The following is a 27835-nucleotide window of genomic DNA, read 5'->3' as shown; positions in this document are numbered from 1 at the left end:
GCACGTGCCACCCACCCAGGGCTTGCAGAAAACTTGCTGCAAACTCCTCCAGCTTCCTGGGGAGCCCGTGTTCCTCACCCTGCGTCTGCCAGCCCTGAGGGGCTCTGATAAGAAAGCCCAGCCGGGTGCAGCAAGTGCTTTGGAAAAAACATACTTACAAGATGGGTTGCGATAGCTCCAAAGGTTTATTTGTCTGCTACGATTTATCAGGTAAGTGACGTGTGCAGCTTTCTGTGTCCTGCCTACTCCTGCCAGTGCAAGGAATGAGTAAAGCAAGTCATCTGCTCCCTTCCCTAGACCTACTGAGGAGCTCAGGGGGACCTTTTAGGATTTCCCAGCTGCTCTGTGGCAGGAAGGTGCTTTGCTTTGTCCCACTGATGAGTCCTGGCCCCAGCAGGGATGTCCCTCACCATGGGGAGGGCTCCAGGCTAAGGGTGCAGCTTTCCCCCATCCCAGAGGCTCAGAGATGCTTGTGCTCCTGACAGGAGCCCGGAGCGGCTGCACTGACCCAGGGGCTGCTATTTAAATGATAAAGGACTGAAATGTTTCCGTTTGAAGCCTGGGGAGCTGTTGCCTCCCTAGTGTTGCCCAGGCACAGCTCTCCTTGCTGTGGCAGCACCAAGATGGGCAGCCGGAGGTGGTGATAACACTGGGCTGACCTGGGGTGGCCATGGAGCTGGAGCTCCTGCTGCTGCCCTGGCGAGCTGGGGACAGGGCCAGGGAGGTGGCAGGTGAGGGGCTATGGCCAGGAAGTGGCATGTCCCTTGGGAAGGGCCAGCGCACGTCAACAGTGAGCAAAGCTGTCCTCGGTGGTGTCACGGAGGTCCAGGCCTGCCACAGCTGGGGGGTGAAGGCAGGTGAGGTTGTTGTAGGTGTAGATGGGGACATGGGCATCATCCCCCTCAGCCACAGACTGCACAAAACGTGGGACCACCACAGGGTGCTGCAGGGAGAAGTCCCGCAGGCCCTTCAGGGAGCAGTTGCAGTGCCAGTTGTTGCCCCCCAGCCACAGCTGCTCCAGGGCGAAAGAGGCACAGAGGAAGCCCACCGAGAAGGTCTCCAGCGAGTTGTTCCTCAGGCTGAGGTACCGCAGGTTGGCCAGGGGCGAGATGATGGTGTTGTCCAGCGTTTCCAGCTGGTTATGAGAGAGGTCGAGCCAGAAGAGTCTCTGGAGTGGGCTGAAGGTATCCTGGGAGATCTCCAGGAGCTGGTTGGAGGAGAGGAAGAGGTACTCCAGGTTGCTCAGACCCACAAAGAGCTGGGACGAGAGGTGGCTCAGCCTGTTGTGCTTGAGGTCAAGCTCTAGGAGCTCGTGCAGGTCACTGAAGCTTTGGTCTTCAATGACAGAGATGGCGTTGTGCTGCAAGAATAGTCGCCGCAGGCTGGACAGGCCGGAGAAAGTGTTCACCCGGATCCTGCCAAGGCAGCTGTGCTCCAGGTGGAGGCTATGCAACTTGGTGACCCCCTTGAAGACATAGTCAGGGAGAACCTTGATGCAGTTTGCAGACAAGTGCATCACCGCCACATTGTACAGCCCCAGGAATGCCCCAGCCCTAATGTCTTGTAACTGGTTGTTGTTGAGACTGAGGACCTCCAGCTGACCCAGACCATCGAAGGTCCTTTCCACCAGGCTCCGGATCCTGTTGTGCCCCAGCTGCAGCTCCTCCAGGAACTGGAGGTCTTTGAAAGTCCTGGGCCTCAGGCTGGTGATGGAGTTGGTGGATAAGCGTAGGACATGCAGGCTCAGGAGGCCCAGAAATGTATCCTCAAACAGTGAGATGAGCCGGTTGTGGGAGAGATCCAACCACCGGAGGGACTTCATGCCCATGAAGGCACGGGGCGCAATGGCATTGATCTGGTTGTGGTTCAGGTACAGCTTCTGTAGCTTCTGCAGCTTGACAAAGATGTTGATCTTGATGCCTTTGAGTGCATTCCCACTTAGGTCCAGCTCCTTCAGCTCAGTAAGGCTGCAGAAGAGCTGGTGCTGGAGGTAGGCAAGTTTGTTGCCAGCCAAGATCAACTCTCTGAGGTTGGGCAAGTCATGGAAGACCTTGTCGGGCAGGACCACAAGTGAATTCCAGCCCAGGTTCAGATACCAGAGGTTGGAAAGCCCAGCGAACAACCCTTCCTCCACCTTACTGAAGTAGTTGTTATTGAGGCTGAGGGAGACAAGGTTCTGGGTGTGCAGGAAGGTGTGGGGAGCCAAGTGCTTGAGACGGTTGCGTTCAAGGTGGAGATGGTAGAGGCTCCGCAGCCCGTGGAAGGCGTGCTGCTCCACAGTAGTCAGCTGGCTGCTCTGCAGGTCCAGAAAGTCCAGAGCTGAGACATTCCTGAAGGCAGCGGCCGGCAGCAGGGTGAAGTTATTGCCATCCAGCCAAAGGGCTTTAGCATTGGGGGGCACATCCTCGGGCAGGCGCGTCAGGTTGCGGGCGCTGCAGAAGATGTTGAGCTCCTCGCTGTAGTCGTCCAAGCTGCAGGCGCAAGGGCTGGGGCAGCGCGAGGGGTCTATGTCCCCCTGGTCCTTTGGGGTGTCCCCCCCAGGGGGCTGAGAGGCAGAGGCCAGCAGCAGAGCCAAAGGGAGCAGGAGGGTGATGCCCGCTGTGGAGTGCAGAGGAAAGGATGCACTGTCAGTGTGGGGTGATGGCTGCCCCATGGGACCCCTCCAGAAGCCCCCCAGATCCTCCTGGCTGCCTGTGCTGCCAAGGGGGGTGGGTGGGTGGATGGAGGGTTCAGTCCCAGCCCGTCACACATGCTGGGCAGCTGCAGAAGGTTTCAGAGGCTGGATCTGCCTTTGGGAGAGGGCATGGGACCATCCTCCCATTCCTGCCACAGCTCAGACCCCTCAGATGCATGGACCCCTGAAATTCCTCCCTCTGTATTCCCTTCCCCTGGGGAAAGGCCAGTTGCAACACCCCCGGACCCCTTTTCTTCCTCCCCACCTGCCCCCCTTTAATTTGCTTTTCCTTGGAGCTGAGGGGTCTTGGTGCTGCAGGCCCGTCCCTCCCTGCACCCCTGTCCAGGTTTGCGACCTGAGATGCTACAGGAGCTCCCAAAATACCTTATTAGCAGCAGAGAGGAGAGAAAAGCTCAGGGTGACTTGAGCGCGAGGCCCCCACAGAGTTGTAGCGTCTCCCCCCCAGCCCCACCTGTCCTCCCTGGACTGGGGCAGAGTGGGGACCCCCCTGGCCTTACCTTTTCCTGCGCTCATGGTGGCGGGCAGCACTGCCTCTCTGCTCTCCGGCCCTGCTGACTGCGCAGGGATGGATGGAGCAACCACCTTGAAGCCTGTCCAGCCGCCTGCGTGCCTGGACTTAACCCCACTGGTGCTGGGATGGGATATGGGCTGAGCCCCCAGAACGGTGTGGCTGGGGTGATGGGACAGGGGCTGAGCTCCCTAGAATGGTGCAGTCAGGGCAAGCGTGACCTGGGATGGGCTCCTTGCTTTTCCCCCCGGTCTGTAACTGCCTTTATTGCAGCTTCGGAAGCGAGGGGTGAAATGAGAGGCTGAGGAGGACAGGCTGTAGTGGGGACAGTGGTCCTGGATGAGGACAGTCCTGCTGGAGATGGGTCTGGTGGGCAGTGAGCACTCAGGGATGGAGGGGGCAGCCCCACCCTGCTGGGGACACATTGGGGTGAGCCCCAGCATTGGGACCTGAAAAAAACATACAGGGGCTCACAGCATCCATATTGCACAGGGGGCTGGGAGGATTACCCTGACTGGGATGTGGGCTGAAACACCCAAGGTTTTATGGTGGTGAAAGTGGGAGATGTGTTGGAAAATGGGAAAAAGTTCTTCTCTGTGTGGCTGAACCCACAGGCCCCTCCTGCAGGTATATCTGCCTCATGGGTGGAGATGGTGTTGAAGGTGCAGCACCTCTCAGCTTATTGCTTTTGTGCCACAGGGGAAGTGAAGAGCAAAGCCCAGGTCCCACTGGGGAGTTGATGGCTGCCAAGACCTCTCAGCTCCTCTGCCAGCCCCACGTGGTGGAACAATAGCAGATGATGCTCTGGGGCTGGTGGATCGCTCTCTCTGCCTGGCAGCTCATCAAAACCACCCCAGGGAAGCTGGTGACCTCATTCTGTGTCCCAGGTTTTTTCCCCACCAGCGTTCAGCATGGCTTTTGCAGAAGCTTTTACCACTTTCTAGGAAAGAGAAAATAAGAAAAAAAAAAAAGTAACTTCTGCCCCAGTGAGAGGAGCTGTGTGCGCCAGTGGCTGCTGGATGGAAAAACTGTGGCCAAACCTTCCCAATGCCCCGGCATCCCCATTCCTCTTCGAGGGCTGGCATCGTTCACATCCATGGATCCAGGAACAGGTGTCTTCTGCTGCTGCTGAACCTCTTCCCACCCGCAGATTTACCTGTGCCTGTCTCCGAGGTGGAGATAGAACAGGGATGCTCTCTGTCACCAGCCCTAAGCCATGGGCATCCCCACCATGCTTCCACCTCACCCATCACCGCAGGAGCCTGGCATCTCCCCATGGCACAGCTCAGCTTTTCACCACTTAACTTGAGCAGTGTTAAGCAACATTCTCACCAGCCAAAGCAGGTTCATGCTCATGGGAAGAGGCACTGGTGGGAGGCAGCCAGGCTCCAACCTCGCAACTCAACTTTCCCACAAGCACTGGTTTCTCCCTTTCTTTGTGGCCCTGAGAGGTGCTCTCCTCCCCCTCTATTTTTAATCATCTCTTCTGGGAAATTATAGATCAGAAGGGAGAAATGAGGGATGGAGATACACTCACCCACTCATAAGCGCTAAGCACATATTGACACAAGGTGTAATCAATCTGGAAGCTAAAAAGAGCTGAACCAGCACAGACCAGCCAGCCAAAACCCACAAAACTTCTTTGGGAAGTTTAAACGAGCTCTACCTGTGGCTGCGAGCGGGTTTATCCCTGCCTCCAACAGCTCTTTTTCTGGGAAAATATCAGAGCTGCAAAGGGAAAATAAAGAGGGTAAATAAGCAAATTCCTTTCCCAATATGGCTGTGGTGCAGGGAAGAGCCCTACCCATCGTCACCTTTAAACCTCCATGAGGTCACCTCCTGCAGATGTGTCCCACCACCACCCATGGCAGGGGATGCTCAGCCCCTGTGGCACGGTTGGTCCCACCAGCATCACCGTGAGCCCATCCTGCGCACGAGCACCTCGTGCCTGCACAGGGCGATGTGGCATGGCAACCCCCATAGGGTCCTCACCATGGGTGTCTTCCTCCCACCATGGCCTTGGCCAGCACTGACCTCCCCAACTGATCCCCCCATCATTTCAGCTCCAGCAGTTAATCTTCCCAGCTGGGACCAAAGTCTGAGCCACTCCACCTGGTTGCCATGGAGAAGGTTGTAATGGTATTAGAGGAAAAGCAGTAAAATCATTTTTTAAAAAGCTTTTAAACCTATTTAAACTCTAAGGAATCATTACCTTCCCCAGAAGCCCTCCCATGCCTACAGGTCCCTCCCCAGGGCTTCTCCCCATCATCCATTCTTGTGGGTAAAAATGCCACCAGCTGTCCCTGGCTCCACGTTCTGTTCCCAGATACTCCAGCTGGCTGAGCTGCAGAGGGACTGATGCTAGTGGGCCTGCCAGGTCTGTCGGAGCTCCCTGATCCATCCCCCTACCCACAGCAAGTGGCCCAGGGCCAACTCTGCGTACCAGCAGGGACAGCCCTGACCCAGCTTGAGCCCTGGGGGGGAGCAGGGATGTGACACGGGAGGTGTTTTCACAGCTGAGTTAGGAAGTATTTTTAGCAAATGTTGCCAAATATTGTCCCTGCCTGGTAGAGAGCATCTTGCGTTGCCAGGGCAACCAGTGCGGCTGCTCCTCATCCCAAACCAAAAATGTGCAAGCCCCGGCGCTGCCACTGGAGGGAGCCAGGACAGGTGGCACTGGCATTCCGGAGCTTGTGCCACTCTCTTGGGGACACCTGCAGGGACCAAGCTCCCTCCCAGAGAAACCCTCCTGGCAGAGATGGGCTTTGCCCAGTGCTCACTGGCTGACCTCATTTCTGGTCATCCTGGTCCCCATCAATTGTGTTTCATCATTTTTCACACAAAACATTCTGTGTTGCTCAAGATGTGGACCTGGCAGTGCTGACAAGAGGTTTTGGCAGCTGCTGGCAAAGGTCCCCATCAGCATCTCCAAGCACTGGCTCACGCCCTGCCACGCTGCAGCAGGTTCGTGCGGGAGCTGGGAAAGGCGGCCAATGTGACAGCGGCTCCTGGGGATGCTAATTACCATGCAGGTGTTCCATGTGGCCACGTGAAACCATGTCACCTCCACCATCCTGGCCAGGCTGGTTGGACTGGGGGAGGCAAGGACATCCCCAAGCTGTGACTCAGGGGTGTCATCATCGGAGGCACAGATGGGAAATTTCCCAAACCCCGAGTTTTGGGGTAAAAAGAGAATCCCTGGGAACAGGGCATTAGAGACACACGGGGACAGGGAAGGACAGGAGAGCCTGTCCCAGCAGTGGGCAAAGGAGGAGCAGCCTGGTCCTTGGGGCATCCGGCTGGTGGGATGGGGTAGGAGTGTGGCAGAGGGGCTGCATCCCTTCCTCCTGCCTGAGGTTGCATGGCCATGACTCTCCATGCTGCCTGCTGCCTGGCTCTCCTGCCTGCCCAGGTCCAGCCTCCCCTGTGGGGAAGCACCTGGAGATGCTGGGGGGTGATAAATGGAACATGAGTTGTCACCGGGCAATTGCAGCCCAACAAACCCATCATCTCCTGGGCTGCATAACAAGTAGCATGTTCAGCAGGTGGGGGGATGATTGTCCCCCTTCTCGTGAGTCTCCCCAGAGCACACAGCCAGCTCTGGGGACACAGCACAAGGCAGACCTGGACCTGTCACAGCGGGTCCAGAGGGGACCACAGAAATGGTCATTGGGCTGGAAGACGCTCTCCTGTGGAGAAAGGCTGAGACAGTCGGGGTTGTTCAGCCCGGAGAAAACCTTCCTGAAGGCTTTCAATATATAAAGGGGCTTATAAGAACGATGGAGAGAGGCTTTTCACTGGGACCTGTAGTGACAAAAGCAGCGGTGACGGTTTTAAACTGGAAGAGAGTGGATTTAGGCTGGATGTGAGGAAGAACTGTGTCTCGGGGAGGGCGCGGTGCCCGGAGGAGCCCGGCGGGACGGGGCTGGACCGGGAATAGCACGGCCGGGCACCGCGCGGCCTCCCGCCGCCAGGGGGCACTGCCGCCCCGCCGCCCTCCTCCGGAAGGGGCCGCGCCCGTTGCCCTGGAAACGGAACGCGGCGGTATTTGACTAGGCCCGGCCTGGGGCACCGGCCGTCAACCGTGGGGGTGGTCGCGCTGCTCTCCGCTCTCCCCTGGCGGCAGGGCGTCGCCCCAGGGTCATCACCCCGACGGCCGGTGCTGCCCCAGGATGGGCCGCGCAGGGCTCGGCACTCGGCAGCTCCCCGCACCGGCTGCGGCCTCCAGGCTCCCCGGACGTGCGGGTCCAGCGGGGGATGCTCCCGCGGCACCGGGGCGCTCCTTTGGCCGCTCAGGGGTGTCCGCTAGAGCCGGTAGCGGCTACAAATTCGCTTTGCTGGAGCTGGAAGCCAGACGGAGCCCGTGGCTGTGTTACCGCCGGGCCCTGCCGAAGCCCCAGGAGCCGTGGCAGCGGTGGCTGTGCCCTGCGCTTCTCTCCCGGCTCACCACGGGGACACGGGCACGGGCAGAGCTGGGTGGTTGCCCCTGCCAGGGCTGGCAGGTCTGGCTGGTGCTGGGGGAGAGGGGAAAATAAACAGCGGGCATCAGTCTGGTGGGTGTGTGCTTGAAATCTTCAGGCAGTTTCTTCTTGAGCTGCTGTTGTGAAATATACACTTTTCTTTGGTTTTGCTCTGGAGCAGTGATGGATATTTGAGGCTGCAATAACACCCTAAAGACCCTGTTCCTCTCTGCCCAATTTTGCTATTTGTGGTGTTGGCCAGGATAAAATTTGCTTCATGTTTCCAAACCATGAGAAAAGTGGTAATTGTTTTTTCTGATGCTGCTACAGCACCTGCCAGAAAAGTGGTTTTGCCTGGGTCTCCCAGGCACTGCAGGAGCATAAAATAATACTCTATATGTTAATTAGTCCTATATTGCTATCTGCCAGGTGAAACGGGCACCCCTGCAGCTCAGGGAGGTCCCAGCTTTGCTGACGAGCAGGGGTGGGCTGTTTGCCCCTGTGAATTAGGAGTCTCAGGGGCCTGGGCACGCCACTGCTGGTGCTGGGGCTGTCTTGGGTAGTGGCGTAAGCCAGCCTGTGCACGTCCCTGCAAATGCCCATCCTGAGATCTTGGGGGGCTGAGAGCCAGTGGGAGACAGTGTGTGCCTGCAGAGCAGGGCTGTGCCTCAGCTCCTTCGTGTGCCAGAGCACCCCCTGAAGACTTCTGAGCCCCTCAGCTCTGTAGGCGGTGTGGGAATTTGACTTTCTGCTTGGCAGTGGGTGTGCAGAGACTGTGAATTCTTATCAGCACTTTCATTACCTTAATAGAATTACTTCAGGTCTGTTAAATTCTTTTGCAGAAAGATAAAACTTAATTGCATGTTTCATTAGCTTCTCCTTGCTCTGAGCCTCAAAAGAGCTCATCCTCTGGGTCTCACTTCCATGGCTGTTCATAAAATCCATGTTGAGAAGCTACAGGATCTTCTCCAAGAACCTGGACTAGGTGAGGAGTTGGTAAACTCTGCTCAGCACAGAACTGCTATCAGGATGGCCCCTCTCCTTTTTTCACCCTCTTAGCTTTGACAGATATTAGGAAATTATTCAGAGCTCTGGTCTTTTTGAACATTGTATTGTCAAAGCTTTTCTTCTGTAAGAGACAAGTTCTGCCTAAACTCACACACTCTACAAAAATAGCAGCAATAATAAGACCAAAATGATGAGATTTTATGGCATTCATTTTACCCCCTGGCTGCTGCTCACCAAGGCCTTCCAGCGTTATCCACCGTGCCTTGCATTCTCCGTTACCCTCGCTCTTACATCAGAGATTCTGTTCAAGTACTTGTAGCTTTGCACACACTTGGGAGTTGTCCTGTCCAGTCCTGGATGGCTGCTGTTTGGAGTCAGCAGCAGCGTGTAGACCAGCGCAATCCAGATGTAGCACTGTCTGGGCTAGTCAGTTTGTTTCGGTCATGCTTTGCTTTATAAGTTATAGTTTTCCACATAGCATCTCTGATGCAAAGTGATATATTGGGGAAAGCCTTTCCTGTCACCAGCTGCAGCTTGGTCATAGCTCAAAGATCCTCTTACCCTTTGGACACAGGAGACACAAGGACTGTAGATGTCAAGAGAAAATTGCCCTGGGGAAAGCTGATGTTAGATGTTACTGGAGGGTCTTGCAGCAGATGTTTGGATTAATGGATTAATTAATTGATTAATATTATCTGAAATTCTTGAAAGATCCATGCAATAGAGATGAAGGCCATCCCTACAGCAGGGTTTGGGGAATGGTCTGTGATATAAACAGAGTGGTACCTCCTAGCTGGTAATATTCCTTCACTGGGGGTGTCTGCTAAGCTGCTTGTTTCAGTATCTGCTGTGTGCTGTCTTAGAAATACGGAAACCTCCTGACAAGCATCATTTTTTTACCTGGGGTGGCCTTAATAATTGGCTCCACCTTAAGGTGGGTGCTGCACCTGCTAGTAACCAAAGTTGTTAGCAACATTGCTTGTGCCCTACCTCAAGGGAAAAGTTGCTCCCATAGAGATCCTTCCTTTGCTCTTCATTTGCGGCCGGACTGATACCGTGCAAAGATTCTGACCTTTGAGCACATGGATTTTGCAAGTGTTGCAGAGAAGGAGAGCGTAAGTACTCTGACAGAGCATGTGCAGCATCTTGCTCATGAAAATGTTAAATATGAAGGTCTGCAACCCCTTCCTGGGTCATGGAACCAGCACTCTGCAAACCAAATCCTAATTGCAGGAGGAAAATGGCAGCTGAAAATCCCATGTACAATCTGTTCAGGCTCTGAAAAGCTGGTTATGCTGTGTTCTTCCCTTCTGCCCGCACTGCGGTGGGATAATAGCATGGGTGAGAGGAGGTCTCTGCTGGCTGGTACCTGCTGGAGCTGTCTTGTGTCTCTAGGTGCAGCTGCAAGATGGGAATGAGAGGCTGTACGGGCTTGGAGACCTGCAGGAGAGGATGGGGAAACCAGCTGGCTCCAAAACAGATTTGTCAGCTGGAATGGTCTTCAGTGAAAAGGAAAAACTGAAGGTAAAACAAATACTTGAGGAGTTGGAGAGAACTGAGCTGCAAAGCTACATGAAGCCAGTAGATCTGCAGTGGAAAATCTGGTGGGAAATGTGGTCTCTTTCTAAGGGGTGTGTGTTCTGGGATCACATTCTCTAGTGTGACCTGTTGAAACAGTATGTTGGTCTCAGAATTGGTCCATGGCCTTTAAAATGTCTTTTCTCTCTCCTAGATTTCCAAAGACCTTGTTGATCTCCAGATCGAGACAAACAAAATGAAGGAGCAGTATCAAACGGAGAACTTCAAACTGAAAAATATGGTATGCAAAAGTCTGAAGTAGAGTTGCTTCATCTCTGATAATGCCTTTATCCAGAACCACAGTTCATTGTTCATCAGTCTTTGCTTTGCTTGGTGCACGCTCGTGGCTTTAACCAGAGCAATGAATTCCCCTTCGACACCGCAAATACCATGAAACTCATGTGAAACTTACCTCTCTCTAAGTCATAGCGTATCAGAACCTGTTCAGTCAAATAAATGCCCTGCGAATGCTGCTGGTCTCTGCCACAGTCTAATTCTGCTGCCTGCCCTCTGCAGATCCTGACCCTGGAGAACCGTGTGCTGGAGCTGGAGCTCTGCAGCGAGAAAGTCACTGGGGAGCGGGATGCCTTACAGGAGCGCCTGCACACTCTGGAGAGCAGTTGGAAGGAGCTGTCGGATGAGTACATCATTTTGAAAAGCAATTACCTGGCCCTAGGCAAGGAACTGGAGCAGGAGGTAAGACAGGTTGTAGTGTTTGCTTTGGTGTTCTCGACTCCGTCTCCCCGTGACCTGATCTGCAGCCAGCTTGTCTGGCTTGGGGTTGCATATCCATGTCACAACTCAGGTCCAGTAAGGTTTGTCAGCTGTGAGATGGCATCGCTTGGGCATGGTTTTGTTTTCAGGGCCCAGGGATTTCCTGTAACACGGTCACCTTCTAGCAGAGCTTGCAGAACCTGCTCTGTTCAGCATGGACAGTGCTGACCTGTGTGCAGGTCACCCCGCTTTTGGGCACCCCGCTGTCTGAGTCTTTCTCTTTTCATGCCTTCCCAGATCCCCATCACCACCAGTAACGAAGAGGTCACTGCGGGGCTGGTCTGAGTGCACACTGCGGGTCCCTCTTGACTGCCAGCACGCTTTGTTTCCCTTTTTTCTGCATGGCTTGTGCAGGCTGCACGTGAACTGATTGTAGTTTTTCTCATTTCTTATGGTAGTAGGAAGAGGCCTGGAATTTTTCAGGTTGGCAAGTTTATAAAAACACTAAATGTAAGCAAGCTGCTGATTATCCCTTAAAGTACAGAGAATTTCCTGGTGACTCTTAGCTTAGTGATGATTAACTAAAGTCTTTTGGGCCCAGATTTGTGTATTTCTTTGGCAAGAATAGCTACTTCAATAGACTTTCCTCTCTTCCCTCCCTCTCCCCACTCCCATTTCTTCTTCTTTTTGAATTGGATCGGATAACTGACACCTTCCAGCCTCCCTCCCCTGGCAGATAGTTTCACTGGTTCAGCCAAATGACCTGGTTTACCATGCCAGCCCTGTGCAAAACTGTGAGGGGAAGATGTGGGACTGGGCCCAGGCATGTTGGTTTAGGCAGTGTCCAGTGTGACTTTATGGTAAGCCATTGTCTGTAGAGCTCCAGTAGAGGAGGATAGGAGGTTGTGATCATCCTGTTGCAAATATGTGAGTTAGTGACTCTTGTGAAGCTATCATGTGTCTCCTGTAAGCTGAAAAATGGAAATTTGTTAGGAGGAGGCAAGCTCAGCTGCTTGCAGGGGTGTGAACCCCCCCGTCGTCCTGCGGGAGCACGAGGCAGAGCTCGTGCAGCCGATTGTCGGCAAGGCAGCACGCTGCTGAGACACGGCGCTGCCCGGCCGCGGAGGAACAGCTTGGCATTCAGCAATTCTCCTTGCTTCTTGTCCCCAAGGGGGTGCAATGTGTTAGTCAAAAATGGGATTTTCAGGTGGCTGACACCTCTAAGTGATGGGTTTAACAGGTTGGTGGTAATAACACCCTGTTTCTACATGGGTGTCTCAGAGAGTGAAAGCACATGGATTCATTTATGTGTCCAGATAGAATCCTGAAGAAATAGTGGATCAGGGTCCAGAAGTCAAAGGTGAACTGCTATGTTGTAATTCATAGGCTGAGGATTTTACCCCAGTTTCTTGGCTCCAACTACTGAGTATCCTTGCCTGAAGCAAAAGAGGCTTCAACTTGGCAGGCTGGGACTTGTCACGGCATGGGCCTCTTGCTCATTATTTTCCCAGTGTGGACTTTCCCAAAGGAAACGGGAAAAGCAGCCTGTGGTTCTGCCCCCTCCCCTTCCCCAGTGCTCTTTCGGAGGAGACAATGAACCTTTTACACATTCCCAATTACAAGTGCTACTTGTGACCTTGCCAATATGTTGTCATGGCTGCTTGGCGCAGAAGCAGCTCAGCAAGCTCATTCACGGTCCCTTGTCCGGGAACAGTTAGAGCTGCTGAATTGTCGTGGCCCCCATTGTCCGGCTCAATTCACACATCGCCCTGTGTCTGTCCCCAGCGAAGGAGCACGGCAGAGCTGGCCTTGCACGTCCCTGGGGAAGTGCCTTCCAGAAGATGCCAGTCAGGCACTTTGTGCCTGTTTTCTAACTTGCTGTAAATTCTTCCTTTGCAAGACTCTGACCTTTCCTCGACTCTCTGTTTCCTCCTCCTCTTTTGTTCAGCGGGTTTACGTCGTCTGCATCAGCGGTAGGAAGTGAGGCCATCGGAGGGAACCCAAGTGCCTGTGAACCAGTTCCATGCCGGGGTTTTCCCTGGAGCTGGGCCAGGCTTGGGAGCCCAGGGGAGGCAGTGAAACCCATAGCAAACCTGGGACTGCCTCTTTCTTTCGTTAAGCTGGTACTTCTGTGCTTGTGTGACCCCCTCTGATCAAATTGTCAGGGCTGACAGCTGCAGATGGATCGTTTTTGGTTGGAGAACAAGCAGCCTGTCTCTGCGTAGCTGTCAGTTTTCACAGCTGTATATCTCACCTCTTTGTCAGCCTCTTTTCTCCTCTCCTCTCTCCCTCAGCCCACCCTGTGCTATCTTTTGATAAGCTATTCTCTCCACAGATGACTCAGATGACCTCTGCCTCCCATCCTCCTGATTCACTGCCATGGTAACAATTACTCAAGCTTGTCCCCAGTCATAAACCCCATCAAAGCTTTGTTATCTACATAGAAACCCTCCCGTGAGACATGAATTCCCCCAGTGTTCCTTCCAGATCACCTGTAACGGAGTCTTTCTCATTCAGATCCTCTTTATCTTTTGGAAATGTGTCACATTCACACCAGCACTGCTTTGAATCTTGCTGCCTACACCATGCTGTGGGCTGGCTGCTGCTGGAGGGTGCGTTCAAACAAAACTGGAATTATCTGGGTGGCGTCAGCCTAGATGGATGGAGATCTGGCCCTTCTCTTACATTATGGAGTCCAGCACTGTTCAAAGCCATTGTATGGAGAAAGACATGCCTGAAGTGTTGGGGAGCTGTGCCGAGGGTACAGGGTTGGAGTGAGGAGGGAGGCTGGAGGTCAGGACGCAGAGGTGGTGACAGAGCCGTGCCCAGGGCTGGACTGGCACCGGGATCTGTATCTGAATGCAAGAGTGAGATGGGCAGAGGGAGTAAGATTACATGTGAATGATGATGTGTTGTGATGATACTCACCCTGCATTTATAACAGCTGGACTTGATCTTAAAGATCTTTTCCAACCAAAATGATTCTATGATTTCCATGGGAATTAGAAAATCACTGATATCTTTGGACATATGAGAGAGAACTAAAAATAAAACTTGCTTTTAGAAGGGGATGTGAGTGCCCACCTTGTGTACACAGCAAGAGCAGTGGTTATGTGCTGAATAGACAGCATGTGGAGCTGAAGAGGCAGGATTTCAGAAGCTCTTTCCTTCTTGTTTGATCCGGCAGGTCATGAAGAAGGAAGAGCTCAGTCTAGAGCTGCTCAACCTGGCCAATGCCAGGAGCACCCTTCCCTGCACAGAGAGCAACCAGCACCACTCCCCCACTGCGGCCGATGAATCCTCTGCCGAGCTGGAAAGACTGCGAGGAATGGTGCGTCGTCTCTCAGCTCAGAAGGTGAAGGTAAGGAACCTCTCTGCCCTGTTGCTGGCTCCTTGGAGAACAGGGATCTAACAAGCACCACCTTCTGTCTCTTACTAAAACCAGCCAGAAGATGTAGTTACCTCCAAACACAAGCAGCAAAAGCTGGAGAGAAATGTGGGGAGGGGGTCTGCTCCTGAATCTTTGTGGAAGCAGAGTGGGGAATTTATTCCAAGTGTGGCTGACACCTCCTGGTACTGACTTGAATTTTGTGGATGAGCTGGTGCCTTGATTTATTTTAAATTTTCTTTAATCTTTGCAGTTGAAAAATGAAACTAGAATAACTCCAGCTCTTGTGCAGGCAAAACCTGAGAGAGGGCAGCTGTGGTTTCCTCAGTCCGTGCCCCTGGGTAAACAGAGGCAGGAGTTTAAAAGCCAAGAAGTACAGAGGACACAAGGACACATGCTTATTTTCTTCTTGCTGATACTTGAGAAATACAGCTCCCAAAACTGAGAGCACTGAGGTGCTCCCTGCCTCCTTCCCATCTGCAGCCCATGCAATACCAGTTTGGGCTCTGCCACCAGCTGCTGCTGACACGCTGACACTCTGACACTCAGAGTGAGACTCTCCCTCGGGGGACAACACGTGTGCACCTCCACGTGCCCTGTATCCAGAGCACACACTGCTTCTGGTGTGCTACAGGGCACTGGTCACTTCCAGTTAAACCTGTCTTTTCCACAGTATGTCACTGGTCAGCTGTCCTTGTGCTCAGCTGGAGACCCTCCTCACTTGTTCCCCACTCATGAATCCTCTGCTTAGCTCAGCCCTCTGTCTAATCTTCCTCTTCCTTTGTCCCTCAGTTGCTTGGAAACCAGGATCACATAAAAGTGGAGCTTGAGAAACTGAAGGAAACCTATGATTTGCAGCAGCGGAAGCTGGAAGAGAGAGTGTGAGTGTTTGAGGGCATGTCCTTCTATTTGACTGGGCATTTATGGAGCTCGTTACAGCTGAATTTGATCCTTGGGCACAGGAGAGGAGGCAGCCTGCCTTGGTGGGGTACAGAGTGGGAAAAGATGGTTCATCCTTGGAATAAGTGAGGCCTGGAAGAAAAAACTGATATTCTCAAGGCTCTTAAGAGGATCAGCTGTGTGCTTAGAAGTCAGTGGTGTTTAGGTACCTGACTTACCTACACGCCTCTGAAAATTCACCTTCTGTGGCACACACAACAAATGTGTGACAGCCCAGAGGTGAATCCAGCCCCAGCCTGTACCCCCACAGCGGTTCTTCCATCGACAGGCTGGATTTGTGTTGGTGTCCCAGCAAAGTCTGCCACAGCAGAGATACTGCCGAACTAGATCCTCCTACTGGGGAGAACATTCACCTTTGCTTGTGAGAGCTCTGGGGCTGCTGGTTGGCACACATCGGGGGGCTGGCAGCTGCCCCTGCAACATTTCTGTTACCCCCCAGAGTGATTTCCTTCTCCAAGCTGGCTGTATTGGAGCTACAGAGAAGTTTGGGGGTTTAACACAAATACACCTTCTTTCTGTGTGCCCAGGATCACGATGGGGAAGGAGCTGCAGGAGGCGAAGGGAGCGATTGGGGACACGCAGCAGAAGTTGGCGGAGCAGTCAGCGGTGAGGGCACGCTCCCTTCCAGCCCCCGGGACCCAGGGCTGCCCCTGCTACTCCGCTCCTCCTAGGTGCCATCCACCTCTCCTGGAGCTAGCAGGGGGTGGATGTGTCATATGGAGGTATTCCGACATGTCTCCCTCTCCAGGGACTTTGTCACACCAAGGTGCAGTTTCCTTCTCCAGGAGTGTGATGCAAATGGTGGAAGGTGCTGCTTGCCACAGGTGGTGGGAGGAATTTTGTTCATTAATATTTAGAAAGTTGGTAAAATCATCAGGGTGAGGATTGCAAATGACAGAAAGTATCAGGGGAATAGGGACTATAAACATTTCCAGTGGGCTTCTGTGAAAACCCAGGACCTTCCTAGCTCTAGTGAAGCTGAATATCTGGAAATGAAGTCCCCCATCTCTCATGGAGCTGCAGTGCATGTGTTTGCTGTGCCCAGGTGCTGCTCACCTCCCAGAGCCAGCTCCAAGAGGTGGAGGCGGAGAACTCCCAGCTGCAGCTCCGGTTGAAGGAGCTGAATGAGGAATATCGCTCCCGGCTCACACAGTACCTCAAGGACGTGGCGGTGGGTACCCCCAGCCCCAGGGGCTCTCCTGGCCTGGGGAGCTCTCTCCATGCTCACTGCCTACTTCTTGCAGGCTGCTACTGTTTCCGTGCCTTGGTGGGCAGTGGAGCAGAGCGGGCAGTGGGGCTTGGGGAGCCATGCTTGTAGCTGGAAGGGGACTCTGGGGGGGAAGATACCAGCCCTCCTCCTCATCCAGCTTTCCTGTATGGCCACGCTAAAGGGCCTGTGAGTTTCCGTTGAGACTTTCTTTCTTGATCAGATTACTTGGATTGAAAGATACTCTTATTTACAATGGCTGCCTTCCAGTTGGCTTCTAATCTCCATTGCCCTGACAACTTCCCTTGGCAGGCCAGGCGATGCCACTTCTGGCTGTCTTTGTCACCGCCTCCATGGTGACTCTGCTGCTGTCCCTGCAGGGAGCTGTGCCAGCCCCCATGGTCTGCTACAGAGCTGTGTAACACGGGTGCCTGGGACCTGCTCTGGGAACAAGCACCTTTGGTGCAAGCAGGGCTCCCAGAGCGTGGTGAGGGCTCTGCACAAGGCAGGTGCAGGCATGGATACCTGATTATACTGTGCAGTGAGATGGGGAGGAATTATCTTTCTGCCTCCTTGGGTAGCAGTAAGCAGGTTTTGGCAAGAGCTTCTGTGCTGATAGAAGGCTGTTACCAAAGAACATGGTGTGGTGATCAGGAGACTAAGCAAAGCAATTTTTGCTATTAAGAATGGTTTAATTTCTAACAGAGCAACGTTGAAGCATCTCCTAGCTAGCAGAGAGAGCGGGTCATGGTCAAAAGTATACAGGACTAGCGATGGTAACTCCCGATGTCAACTCATGTTTCCCTGGGTGGGTCACTGGTACAGTACAGATGCCACCCCTGTCTGGAAGGGGCATGATGGAAGTTAATTAGACTTTCCTTCTTTTAGAAAATGTAAGATATTCCCAATTCTATCTGCTGTTACCACAAATACACCAGGACCTTCTTTGTGGGAAACACATTACATGCCTTTGGGAATGACTTGATCACCTCAATTTCTTTCTCTGTACATTTAAAGGACTATGTGGACAGCAAATCCAGCAATGTAACAGGGCCTAGCAAAGCCCCAGGGGATCATGTTCACATGAAACGTTTTGTGGACAACATGCTGAAGGACATCAGGGCTTCCTACAAATCTCGGGAAGAGCAGCTAGCTGGAGCGGCACGTGGCTACAAGAAACGCATGAAGAACTTGGTCAAGAAGCATGAGAACCTGCTGATTGCTTACAGGTAGGGCAAAGCCAGGGCCTGGGCTACCTCGTGGAAGTGCCCTGTAGCACCCAACCCCCTGGCAGAGAGGGGGGTCCCAAGCAGAGCAGAGGATCTGGAATGCATGTTTGTCTCCCTGCTCTTGACAAGCCAGGAGCATCGGGGTGCTGCTTTGCACATACATTTCTCCTGTGTAAAATTTAGAGTGAAAGATTGATTCCACACTGGATGATGTAGAAATGCAGAGGTACCACAAATAACTCCTGCCTCCCAGGCTGTCTCTGCAGTCCTCTCAGCTCTGCTCTCTCAGCAGCTTGGGCTGTGGGAAGCAGCAGAAATTCTTGTGGCATAAAAGCCACAAATAGCTCTAGGATGAGCTCCCCTCAGAAACACTCCCAGGAATATTGTGCGTACTGCTGGGCTCTCCCACTTATCCTTTGCAGGTGACCAGAAACCAGCAGGTCCCAAGCGAACAGTACCTCCATCAGCCGCAGCAATGTTCAGTGCTGTTACCCGACGAAAGCTACCAGGGACTAACCTCTCTGGCGTGTTACAGGCTCCAGCGAGAGCAGATCCGGTCCTTGGGAAGCAGCGCTATGGACTGTGGCCCTGCTGAGCTGCACTTTACCATCACAGACCCAGAGCTGCTGACAAACACAACCCAGGAGCTAAACCGGCTACGGGAGGATAAAGCAAAACTGGAGATGCAGCTGCATGAATTGCAGAAGGTGGTGGCAGGGCTGCTGGCTTTCTGTGGGGGTGAAACTGGGGGGTGGTGGGGAGAGTCTCAGAAATGATAGATTCAGCCCCTTCCTCAGGCATTCCCTGGAGATTTGTTGTGTTTGTTCTCATTTTGGGAAGAGACGAGATGTCCAAGCAGTCCCCTCATCATTTCAACTGTCCTGCATAGGTGCGAGTTGCAGTTAGATCCAAGAGGCTGGACAGCCCCATAGATTGGGGTCTCTGAGCTCTAGGGGCATGAGGAATAGCAGACGTTATGGGAAAGCTGCCGGGCCAGCAGTCTCACTGCTAAAAGAAGCAGCAAGTAAGGGAGGATAGGATGGGGCTTTCTGTTCTTGAAGGCCTTTGCCTCAGAACAAATAGCTGAGGGAGCAGGAGACCACACTCAGAAACATGCCAGTCAGCTCCACATCCTCCCACTGGCTCTGCCTGGGCAGAGACATGTCTCTTGATTTGCCCAAGATACATTTATTTAAAAATTCAGAGGATGGGAAAGCTAAACCTTAAGACTGTCCTGCACATAGTTTCATTGCCAGGGCACTGGTGGCTGTTAGAGTGCTGGGATACTTCATGCTACTGTTGAAGAAAGTGGCAGGGACTGTGGTGAGATTGTGGTGGTTTAATGCTTACAGAAATACTGTTCTTTCTTTGCCTTCAGAAAAGACTGAGAGAAACCCCTGGTTTTCCGCTGTCTCCTGAGCAGTAAGTGCTGTTTGTTTCTCAGGATAGTCATAATTATGAATAATCCTTACTGTGTGGATTGAGGGGTCTTTTCTGCTTTACTTGGAGACAGTAATAAATAGGGAGAAAGCGAGCTCATAGGGACTCATCCGAGAAGAAAAGCCAGCTGTCGTCTCAGTGCAGCGTTTCCTGCAGTGAAATGAGTTGGTCATTTGGGCCTTGATCCAAGAAAGCTCTTAAGCACATGTTTGATTTAATCATGTTTTTAGTCTCACTGATCTCCTTAGAAGCTGAAGTTCAGCATATGCCTGAGTGCTTTGGTGGAGCACAACCTGAGAAAGGCAAGTGAACCACCACCAGTTTGGGAAGGTCTTGTTTCTCCTCTTTCCCAACACAGAAGCTGGGCTGGAACCCTTAGGTGACTCTGTACCAATACCTCCATGGCTTCCTGACATGCACTTTATTTGCTCATTTTTGATGGGTCTCTTCCCCTGTTCCACTATTCTGTTGAAACTCTATCAACTATAGCTGTGGAGAGGTGGAACAAAGTGTAGGGGAAATGAGAGCTGAGATTTTTCATCCTTTTAAAATGTGGTGGCCTAGAAAACACCTCAGGTAGTTCATTAACTGGATGCCAGGACTGAGGAGTCAGTCAGTGCCTGAGCCACTGGGCTCCAGAGGAGTATCTTGAGCCTTAACCGGGCCCTGCCATGTTTTCCACACTGAAAAGAAGTTGTAGTTCTTGCATAGATGCATTAATTTTGTCAGACTCACCACAGGAGCAAGCACAGAAAGCCCAAAACCTGAATTTTAGTGATTCATTTTGTTGTTAAGGTTTTATTTTTTTAGCTGCCAAGAGACTGCACGCTTCAAATGCTTGTTTTCTGTGTGTTGATGGGTTTATCCATGCTGTTACCTTGTTCCTCTAGCTAGAGACAGGAGGCCTGGTGTTACTGCAGCACTTCAGCTATAGCTCCTGCTGCTTCTCGTCTTTATCAGCTGTGTGGCTTCACTGTTTATTGTTCTCTTTGCTTCTGCTCCCATGAAATCTCGGCCGCGGTTTCCCGTGTGCCTGGGCTGGGAGGTTGCAGCCGCCAGAGGGAACTCTGGCAGCCACAGCGGAGCAGCTCTTGAGCACAATGCATTCCTCCCTTCATACAACCCAAATTCCCCGAGCATCAGATGTGACCTGTATTTTGCTTATTCAGACTGGGACAGAATAGGAAGAACTTTCCCACGGCTGGGCTGCACAGACAGCTCACCTATCGCGCTCAGCGACCAGAACGGGTGGGTTTGTGCTCTGAAACATGAAAAACCCCAGCATTTGGCATTGATCACTCTCTATTACAATCAAATTCAGTCCTGCAGTGTCAGGTTCAGGACTCTTTCTGCACGGAGTCCTCTGATGTGTGGGTGTTGATGTGAATTTGGAACAAACTCAGCCGGTGCAGTGGGGAATCCCAGGCTGGCAGAAGGGCTGTGACTCTCGTGCATGGGCACAGGGATGGCACCGCATACCCTGAAGAAGTTCAGGGCATTGGGAGAGTTCAGAGCTCTGGGGTTTATGGTCTGATGGACACAAGTTATGGCCAGCCCCTGAACAGAGCTGTGTGACCTGCAGATGGGCTGGATTTGAATGTCTGGGCTTGATCAAAATCTGCTTTTCTCTCCTAGGCAGCTGGATGAGGAGGGCTGGGCAGAGGTCAGGAAGCAGCTCCGAGAGTTCGCACACACCACCCAGGTAGGGCACTGGAACAGTGCATCTGAATAAAAGCTTAACCCTTACCCATATGTCAAAGCTCTACTGACCTGTGGCCAATACACTGCTCCAGGTTGGAGCTGGGGAAGCTTTCTACAGAGCCTTGCTGTGGCTTTGGCCTCATCCTACCGAGTGACACTAGCAGGTCCCTGGCCAGTGATCTATTGGGGCTGTACTTTCCCTGCTGATAAAAGAAGGAGAGGCATCCTTATGGCTGCTCATTGCTGGACCTTATTGATGCCTCCCTGGTTTTAGGACAAGGATTGAGGTATCTGTATAACAAACTAGGTCCATATTCAACCTCCTTCAAGTCTACTTTGCATCTGAATCAGCTTCCCAGCCTGCTTCCCCCTGGGTGCAAGGATGTTTGCACTGCGCTGTGGAACAGGGTGTCCCAGAGCAGGCAGGTCAGCTCTCTCCATCCACACTGCTGCCCCATGAAACCATGGTGGTGCTCGCTGGGTGTGGGCTTGGCTGAGCTGGGGTTTGCTGCCCGGCAGCGATGGCAGCACTGGGGAGAAGGGTTGGTGCTGGGATCCTCACCACGCCAACTGCTGCCCATGGGAAAAGGGCTTTGCAAACAGAGCAGAGGTTCAGCTTTCTGTGGCAGACAAGGCTGTAGATGTGCTACCAGCTGGCTTCCATGTCATGCCTTCCTCCATCCTGAGGAACTGCTCCACCCTTCTCTGGTCATGTAAAGCTAAACACCGAAATTGTGTGTATCTTTGTGGCCAAAAGAAGGGAGATGTGGTGGCTGAGATATCAGAGTGCTGCACTGGGAGCAGGTCCTGCTCCTGGCTCTGCTGTGCATCTCGGGGCTGAGCTCAGTCAAGCACCTCAGATCTTCCTAGTGACACAAGGACTGTGCAGTGAATGTGGGTAGGATGAGGATCTACTGCCCAGCGACACTATGCAAAAAACAAGTGGTTTTTTTTTACCTAAAACAGAAGGTCATTTCCCTTCACAACAAACCACCAGTGGACAGGTGAGAAAGCTCGCTATGTCCCAGTGCCAAATCTAGCGACTGCTCTGCCAGTTGTCTGTAAGGCCTCTGGGGAGTAAATGATGGCTTGGCAGGCAGGCAGGGATTTCTGCCTGTCTTGGGGTGGCCCTGGCCCCTGTGCCTGTGCTCTGGCCAGGGAAGGCTGCTTGGTCTGCCCAGCCAATGACCCAGAGTGGTGGTACCTGTAGAACACTGCTGTCATCACCAGGCTCCTTTCCCTGAGCACATCAGATTTGGGTTGCTTCTGTAGTCAAACACTGAGCAGTGTTAGAGCTGAGTGATGGCTAAGTGGTTGGTCTCGCCTGGCAGAGGGACTGAGCAACTTCAGCCCCATCTCACAGAGTTCCCTGTTTTCTCCACGTTTCCTTGCTCCTCCAGGAGGATTTGGAACGGGAGAGGAGCCAGCTGCTGACTCGGGCGGTGGTGGCAGAGGAGCAGGTGTCGGAGCTGCAGGAATACATTGATAAGCATCTTGCTAGGTGAGATGGCAGCATCCCACTTCATGTGTTCTCTGCTTTATTCTCAGAGTTTGTCTCCCAGGCTAATTGCCAGTGACATTGCCATGCCTGCCACGCTGTCATCACCTGACCTCGTGGCTGCTTTCCCCCAGCGCTGCTGGCACAGCTGATGTTCCATAGCATGTCCAGCTGTGTGGGCAGCTGCCACCATGCCACGTTCTGCAGGGCAGGAAGAGCAGTGTCTGGCCTGCCCAGCCGCACACCTCCTTCCCTGTGTGCTCGCCCATTCTTTGGAGGAAGCTAAGAGAGGGGTTGCCTAAAATCCAAAGCTTCCAGCAGCCCCTGATCAGTGGCCCAACTCCACTTGCCATAACTTGCCAGCCAGCTCAGCTGTGAACTCAGGTCAGACTAGTGGGCTTGTTGCTGGTACTGTTACCTGGCAGAGCCAACAAACACCTCTTCCTTGGGAAAAGGCTGTGATTTTATAACTGCAGGGGCTCAGATCCCAGCCTGGCTCAGTGCCTGATCTGGCTGGTCTGAATTAACTATCACTGCGTGTCCTTAGCATGCAGTAAACACAAGGCGAAGTGTACATTTAAATTTATCATTCGTGTGTGTGAGTTATCCGTGGGATTGCGAGCATGCAGGCAGTAACGGTGCTGCTTCCCCATTGCAGGTACAAGCAGGAGATCCTCCAGCTGAGGAAGCTCGATGGCAGTGAGGTGTCACGTGTGCTCAGTGCTGGGGCCGCCAATACTCACTCCCTGCCCAGAGCCAGAAGGACCGTCAGCCACAAACCGTAGCTCTTCCCTGTGGCTCTCAGAAGCAGCATGATCAGAGGAAAGAGCAGGATTCAAAAGGAAGGAGCTTTCTGTTGTGTGGGCTGACCATGGCAAGTATCCGTCCCTGTCTGAGAGCTGGGAGGCACAGTGAGGGAAACCACGTGGGTGTTCTCGGTCTCAAATTAACAGTACTAAAATGGGATGAGACAACTGCATCTCATCTATCCTCTGACCCCTCGCCTGTAGGAATTCTGCTGTTCCCCAAGCACATCACGCCTCAGGACACAGGGTCATGTTCCCAGGCATCTTTTTACTGTTAGGCTGCAGGGACAAGTTCCCATTGCTGCCTTTGCTCCTTTCTCAGCTTCTAAGAGATAAGGCCAGGGCTGGTTCAAGCTAGACTTTGGTCTAAGAAGGTAGACAAAGGGGATGAGCTGCTCTTTAAATGTGGGAAAACCTTTTTTTTTCCCCCCTCTGTGTTTGAGTGGAAATGTTATATAAGGTGAGCAGGGCCAAACTAATCGTTCAGCAGGAGGCGATCTGGACAAATTCCTCCTGAGCCACCTTCAAAGGGACAGTGAAACAAAGTCTGAGGCCAGGAGCCACATCTGCTCTGGCTCCAGGAGCACCCTGCGTCTCAAAGGCAAAGCAAAACTCTCAAAGGAAGAGCCATCTGAATGTTTATTTTGAAAAATTAACTAAAGTAGCAAATGTGCAGAAAGAGGCACTGGAAATTTAGCCCTTAAATCGTGTGATAATTCCAAGATTTCTCAGTTTGATTTTTTTTGCCTTCCCCAAACTGCCCACTCTTTGGATGGACCACCACGCTGCGTGTCCCCAGGAAAAAGCCTGGCCAAGCATCCTTCTTGCGGCTGTCCTGAGCTGAGCCCAAGGGCTGGGGAGGCTCTGACCCTTACCACTGCTGACTCTTTAACACCAGGCTTAACCAGCTGCCGTTACACTGGGCTTCCCTCTGCGTGGCTCTGTGCTGCTCGCCGTACCTCCTTCATGTCATAAGCCCAGACTTGGTCCAGCCCCTGCCCATGGGTGGTGGTAGGGGTCCAGGAGGGGAAAGGGAAGCGTCCAGCTACCACCCGGGCTTCATCAGGGAGTTCTGCAAGGAGCTTGGCAGCTAAGGGAGGTTTCTGGGGAGAGAGAGAGAGAGCCACAGCCAGGTGGCCTTAGAAAAGTCATGTAGTGGGGTCCCAAGCAGGTGTCATCAACCAAAGACCCTTCCAAGACACAGGGCTAGTACTAGCCCTGCATATGGTTGGGACTAGAACAAAATAACCAGTGATAGGATGAGGGGAAATGGCCTCAAGTTGTGCCATGGGAGGTTTAGATTGGCTGTTAGGAAAAATTTATTCATCGAAAGGTTTGTCAGGCATTGGAACAGGCTGCCCAGGGAAGTGGTTGAGTCACCATCCCTGGAGGTGTTTAAAAGACTCATAGATGTGGTGCTTAGGGACATAGTTTAGTGGTGGACTTGGTAGTGTTGGGTTAACAGTTGGACATGATGATCTTAAAGGTCTTTCCCAACATAAATACTTCTATGATTCTATAAATTCCAGTGGTGCTGAGCACCAAACTGCTCATTCACAGTGATGCCCACTTGGCCTTACATTTTAAAGAGTCTTTGCCACTGTCCCAGATTTTTTTCCTGGAAAAACCCTCCCTTGAGCTTGCTCAGAACAAGTCAGGGTGCAAGAGACTGACTTACCACGCTGGGGGCCAGGAACACAATCACGTTGTAGCAATCAGAAAGATTCACCTTAAAAAGAGAAAAAAAGTGAGAATGAAAGAAGCAACAGGCAGAGGGGGAGCAGTGGGGGGAGCTGTTCAAGGGGCCGGACACTTTTTAGGTGATCTTCTGAACCTCAGAGGAAGCAAAGATGCCCCACAATGTGTGGGACAGGATGTGTTGGTGTGACCAGGAGCTGGGTGTGAAAGCAGTGTCGCCTCATGCAAAACGTCTGCCTCCAGCATCATCCCAGAACCATGTTCACCGTTGGGTTTTCTCTGGTCAGGCGGCAGGAACCTCACGCCAGCTTTAGCAGCACATCTCTGAAGGCCACCCTGTACCAGGAGCACCTAAGCCCTCTTTTCAAAGCTGCTCTGAGGAGCGCTGCTGCCTGCACAACCAGCTGGCATTTCCCTGGAAAGGACAGTGTTTTTTCCACCTCCTGGGAGCAGCATGGGTCAGGGAAGGCGCAGACATCCAAATGCAGCCCAAGCCCTGGCCCTGTCCTAGCTATGGCCAGTGCTGAGCACAGCCAGACCCTCAGGATGCTGTTACCTTCCACAGATCTTTCTTCAGGAAGGAAACCTTCCCATGGTACCCAGCCTTCCAGGCCCGGTAGTTGGAGAGATGCCACAGCCAGGGGTTGAGCTCAAAGCCAACAGCTGGTCTAAGCCCTTGCTTATAAGCCTCTACCACCTAGAGAGAGAGAGAGTTGCAACTAAAATGAACCTCGATGCTGAGTTTGGGGGACAGGGGCTGTTGCGCAGCTTCACTCCCTCCCTCCTGTTGGCTGCTGGGCAGGGTGATGTTGGACCTTGACACCTTCCAACTGCAAAGGCTGCTTTCTTCCTTGAGTGGTTGTTCCCACCCTGCTCACTACATGTGATGTCTTCTAGATCCATCTAGGACTGTCTAGGGCCACTTTGGACTATCTAGTATGGTCCAGGACCAAAGCTAGGAGGGCCATCTAGAACCACAGCCAGGAGTGGGGCAGCAGCCAGGCTGCTCCTAGCCCCACTCCCTGCCCTTTGCCCGTCCTAGGGCAGCCCCAAACCCTCCCAGCCCCCCCTTACAATTCGTCCATCTCCTGATCCCAGATCCACCGTCTTCCCCGAGCGTCCTCGCAGCAGAGCCAGCGTGTTCGCCACTTGCTGGGGGCTGGAGGGCACGTAGGGCACCTGGGGGAGAGGGGGCCGGTCAGAACCGGGGCGTCGGGGGGGAATCTCCGAGGACTGGGCGGGGGAGGCGGGCAGCAGCGGTACCTGGAGCCGCAGAGGGACCCGTCGGAAGCCGGGCATCAGCAGGGTGGCCCAGGTGGCCCAGGCCGCCACCCCGCTGGCCACTGCCAGCTCCAGTAGTCCCCACCCGCCTAGTGCCCCCCGCTCCGGCAGCCCCCACACCAGCTCCTCCGGCTCCCCCGGCTCCATGTCTGCCGGAAGGGGTGGCCCCGCCTTCCGCCGCCGCTCCCCGCCCCGCCGCGGGCCGGCCTCGGGGCTGCTGGCACCGGGGGCGCTGCTTCCCGCCATGCCCGGCGGGTCTTTGCGGGGCTGGAGGGAGCGGCGGCGGCTGCTGCGGCGGGGAACGGCCGTGCGCGGTGCTGCGCGGTTGTGCGCGGCTGCGGGGGGTGTGCACGGCTTTGTGCAGCTGTGCGCGGATCAGCACGGTCCTGTGAAGTTGTGAATGGTTGTGTGCAGCTGTGCAGGGCTGTGTGTGGTTGTGTATGGTCGTGCATGGTTGTGTATGGTCGTGTGCAGTTATGCATGGTTGTGTGTGGCTGTGCATGGCTGTATCTGCCTGTGCACGGTTGTGCACGCCTGTACGGTTGTGTGTGGAGGAGCATGGCTGTGTGAAGCTGTGAATGGCTGCATGCAGTTGTGCACGATTGCAGGGCTGTGTGCTGTTATGCAAGGTTGTGTGTGTAGTTGTGCATGACCATGGGGCTGTGCATGGTCGTGCACGCTTGTGTGCAGTTGTACACAGTTGCATGTGGTTGTGCATAGCTACGCACAGTTGTGCATGGCTGTGTGCTGTTGTGAACAGCTGTGCATGGCTGAGCATGGTTGCGTGCACTTGTGCGCACAGTTGTGTGTCGCCATGCACAGCTGTTCACAATAGTGTGCAGTTGTGCACAGCTGTGCGCAATTGTTCACGCTTTTGTGCCATTGTGTGTGGCTGTGCACAGTTGTTCACACTTGTGTGCGGCTGTCCGTGGCTGTGCACAGTTGCTTGCGGTTGTTTGCGTCTGTGCGTGTCACAGAGCGAGGGTGGTGGGTTTCCTGCTGTGAGGGAGCAGCGACTGTGGGAAAATTCCAGCGTGTGGGAAGCGAGAGGGGGGCGCAGGGCCCGGGGGAGTGGGGGGCACAGCCAGGCCCCCGCCCACCCGCAATTAATAAAAATCCTCACAAAATGAACCAAACCAGGGAACAATAACGGCTCAATTAGGGAAGCGGGTGCACAAAGGGCAGGCAGCTTCCCTGCCCGCGCTGGTGTTCGCTGCCACATCATCATCTCGCCTGGGATGTCACAGCCATTGCCTTCCTCCCCTGCTCCCCCCTTGCCCTTTGGGTCAATATTTGGAGGGTTGCCTAGGGGCTACCCACCAGCACTGTATCGGGGTGTCCCCTGTGAGCTCAGGGATGGCCCTGGGAGCCTGTGCAATGCAAAGCAGCACCCGATGCCCTTGCCATGGGGACACCAGCCTCCTTGCATGCCCAGGGAACATCACCCATGGGTGACTGTTGGCGGAGGAGGAAACCCTATGGGCAGCCCCAAACTGAGAATGGTTTTGGGGTGCAGGGGAGTAGGACTGGGGAGCGACATTCCCACCTCTCCAGCCCTGGGGGTGGCACAGCTGGTAGCCCCCAGCACCAGCCCACCCGGAGACCCTCTTTCTTCTCAACAAGCCCATGCAGGCAGCAGCCCAGGGAGGACCTGTGGAAGGTGA

The 27835-nt window shown here is 53.5% G+C and overlaps 3 protein-coding genes across 9 annotated transcripts; 1 reads left to right on the top strand and 2 right to left on the bottom strand.

Annotated features, from left to right (window-relative positions):
- Nucleotides 1-166: 166 nt before the first annotated feature.
- Nucleotides 167-3303, bottom strand: IGFALS (insulin like growth factor binding protein acid labile subunit). Its single transcript, XM_005505634.3, has 2 exons — nt 3193-3303; nt 167-2598 (listed from the first exon to the last, which is right to left on the bottom strand). Exons 1-2 carry the CDS (start codon nt 3206-3208, stop codon nt 785-787), a joined length of 1830 nt encoding a protein of 609 aa, XP_005505691.2. The 5' UTR covers nt 3209-3303; the 3' UTR covers nt 167-784.
- On the top strand, nt 192-23914 carry CCDC78 (coiled-coil domain containing 78). Of its 5 annotated transcripts, none has more exons than XM_065030954.1 (14): nt 192-210; nt 10067-10195; nt 10404-10490; nt 10766-10945; nt 14151-14324; nt 15144-15232; nt 15839-15917; nt 16357-16482; nt 17536-17747; nt 18283-18454; nt 19126-19169; nt 20823-20889; nt 22289-22389; nt 23045-23914. In XM_065030954.1, the coding sequence occupies exons 2-14, from the start codon at nt 10124-10126 to the stop codon at nt 23169-23171; spliced, it is 1530 nt and encodes a 509-aa protein (XP_064887026.1). In that variant the 5' UTR covers nt 192-210; nt 10067-10123; the 3' UTR covers nt 23172-23914. The 5 variants fall into 5 exon arrangements, with proteins under 5 accessions (XP_064887026.1, XP_021147653.2, XP_064887027.1 ...); XM_021291978.2 differs by lacking the exon at nt 192-210 and adding an exon at nt 7209-8648; XM_013368030.3 differs by lacking the exon at nt 192-210 and adding an exon at nt 8659-9786.
- ANTKMT (adenine nucleotide translocase lysine methyltransferase) lies at nt 23814-26924 on the bottom strand. 3 transcript variants are annotated; one of them, XM_065030973.1, is made up of 5 exons: nt 26154-26924; nt 25965-26069; nt 25447-25587; nt 24871-24921; nt 23814-24330 (listed from the first exon to the last, which is right to left on the bottom strand). In XM_065030973.1, exons 1-5 carry the CDS (start codon nt 26415-26417, stop codon nt 24283-24285), a joined length of 609 nt encoding a protein of 202 aa, XP_064887045.1. In that variant the 5' UTR covers nt 26418-26924; the 3' UTR covers nt 23814-24282. The 3 variants fall into 3 exon arrangements, with proteins under 3 accessions (XP_064887045.1, XP_064887043.1, XP_064887044.1); XM_065030971.1 differs by having other exon boundaries at nt 23814-24295; nt 26154-26432; XM_065030972.1 differs by lacking the exon at nt 25447-25587 and having other exon boundaries at nt 23814-24295; nt 26154-26432.
- Between the last annotated feature and the right edge of the window lie 911 nt (nt 26925-27835).

The sequence above is a fragment of the Columba livia genome, chromosome 15 (genome assembly GCF_036013475.1).
Source record: "Columba livia isolate bColLiv1 breed racing homer chromosome 15, bColLiv1.pat.W.v2, whole genome shotgun sequence".
In the NCBI taxonomy this organism is placed as follows: domain Eukaryota; kingdom Metazoa; phylum Chordata; class Aves; order Columbiformes; family Columbidae; genus Columba; species Columba livia.
This window is presented reverse-complemented; position numbering and strand designations above follow the sequence as displayed.

Excerpts from the sequence above, each read along its gene's own strand:
- CCDC78 (XM_013368030.3), top strand. The coding sequence starts at position 9,754 with ATGGATTTTGCAAGTGTTGCAGAGAAGGAGAGC. Across the intron at positions 10,491-10,765 it reads ACTTCAAACTGAAAAATATG|ATCCTGACCCTGGAGAACCG; the intron begins GTATGCAAAAGT and ends TGCCCTCTGCAG. Across the intron at positions 20,890-22,288 it reads AGTTCGCACACACCACCCAG|GAGGATTTGGAACGGGAGAG; the intron begins GTAGGGCACTGG and ends TTGCTCCTCCAG.
- ANTKMT (XM_065030971.1), bottom strand. The coding sequence starts at position 26,417 with ATGGCGGGAAGCAGCGCCCCCGGTGCCAGCAGCCCCGAGGCCGGCCCG. Across the intron at positions 25,588-25,964 it reads GATCAGGAGATGGACGAATT|GTGGTAGAGGCTTATAAGCA; the intron begins GTAAGGGGGGGC and ends CTCTCTCTCTAG. Across the intron at positions 24,296-24,870 it reads TGTTCCTGGCCCCCAGCGTG|AAACCTCCCTTAGCTGCCAA; the intron begins GTAAGTCAGTCT and ends CTCTCTCCCCAG.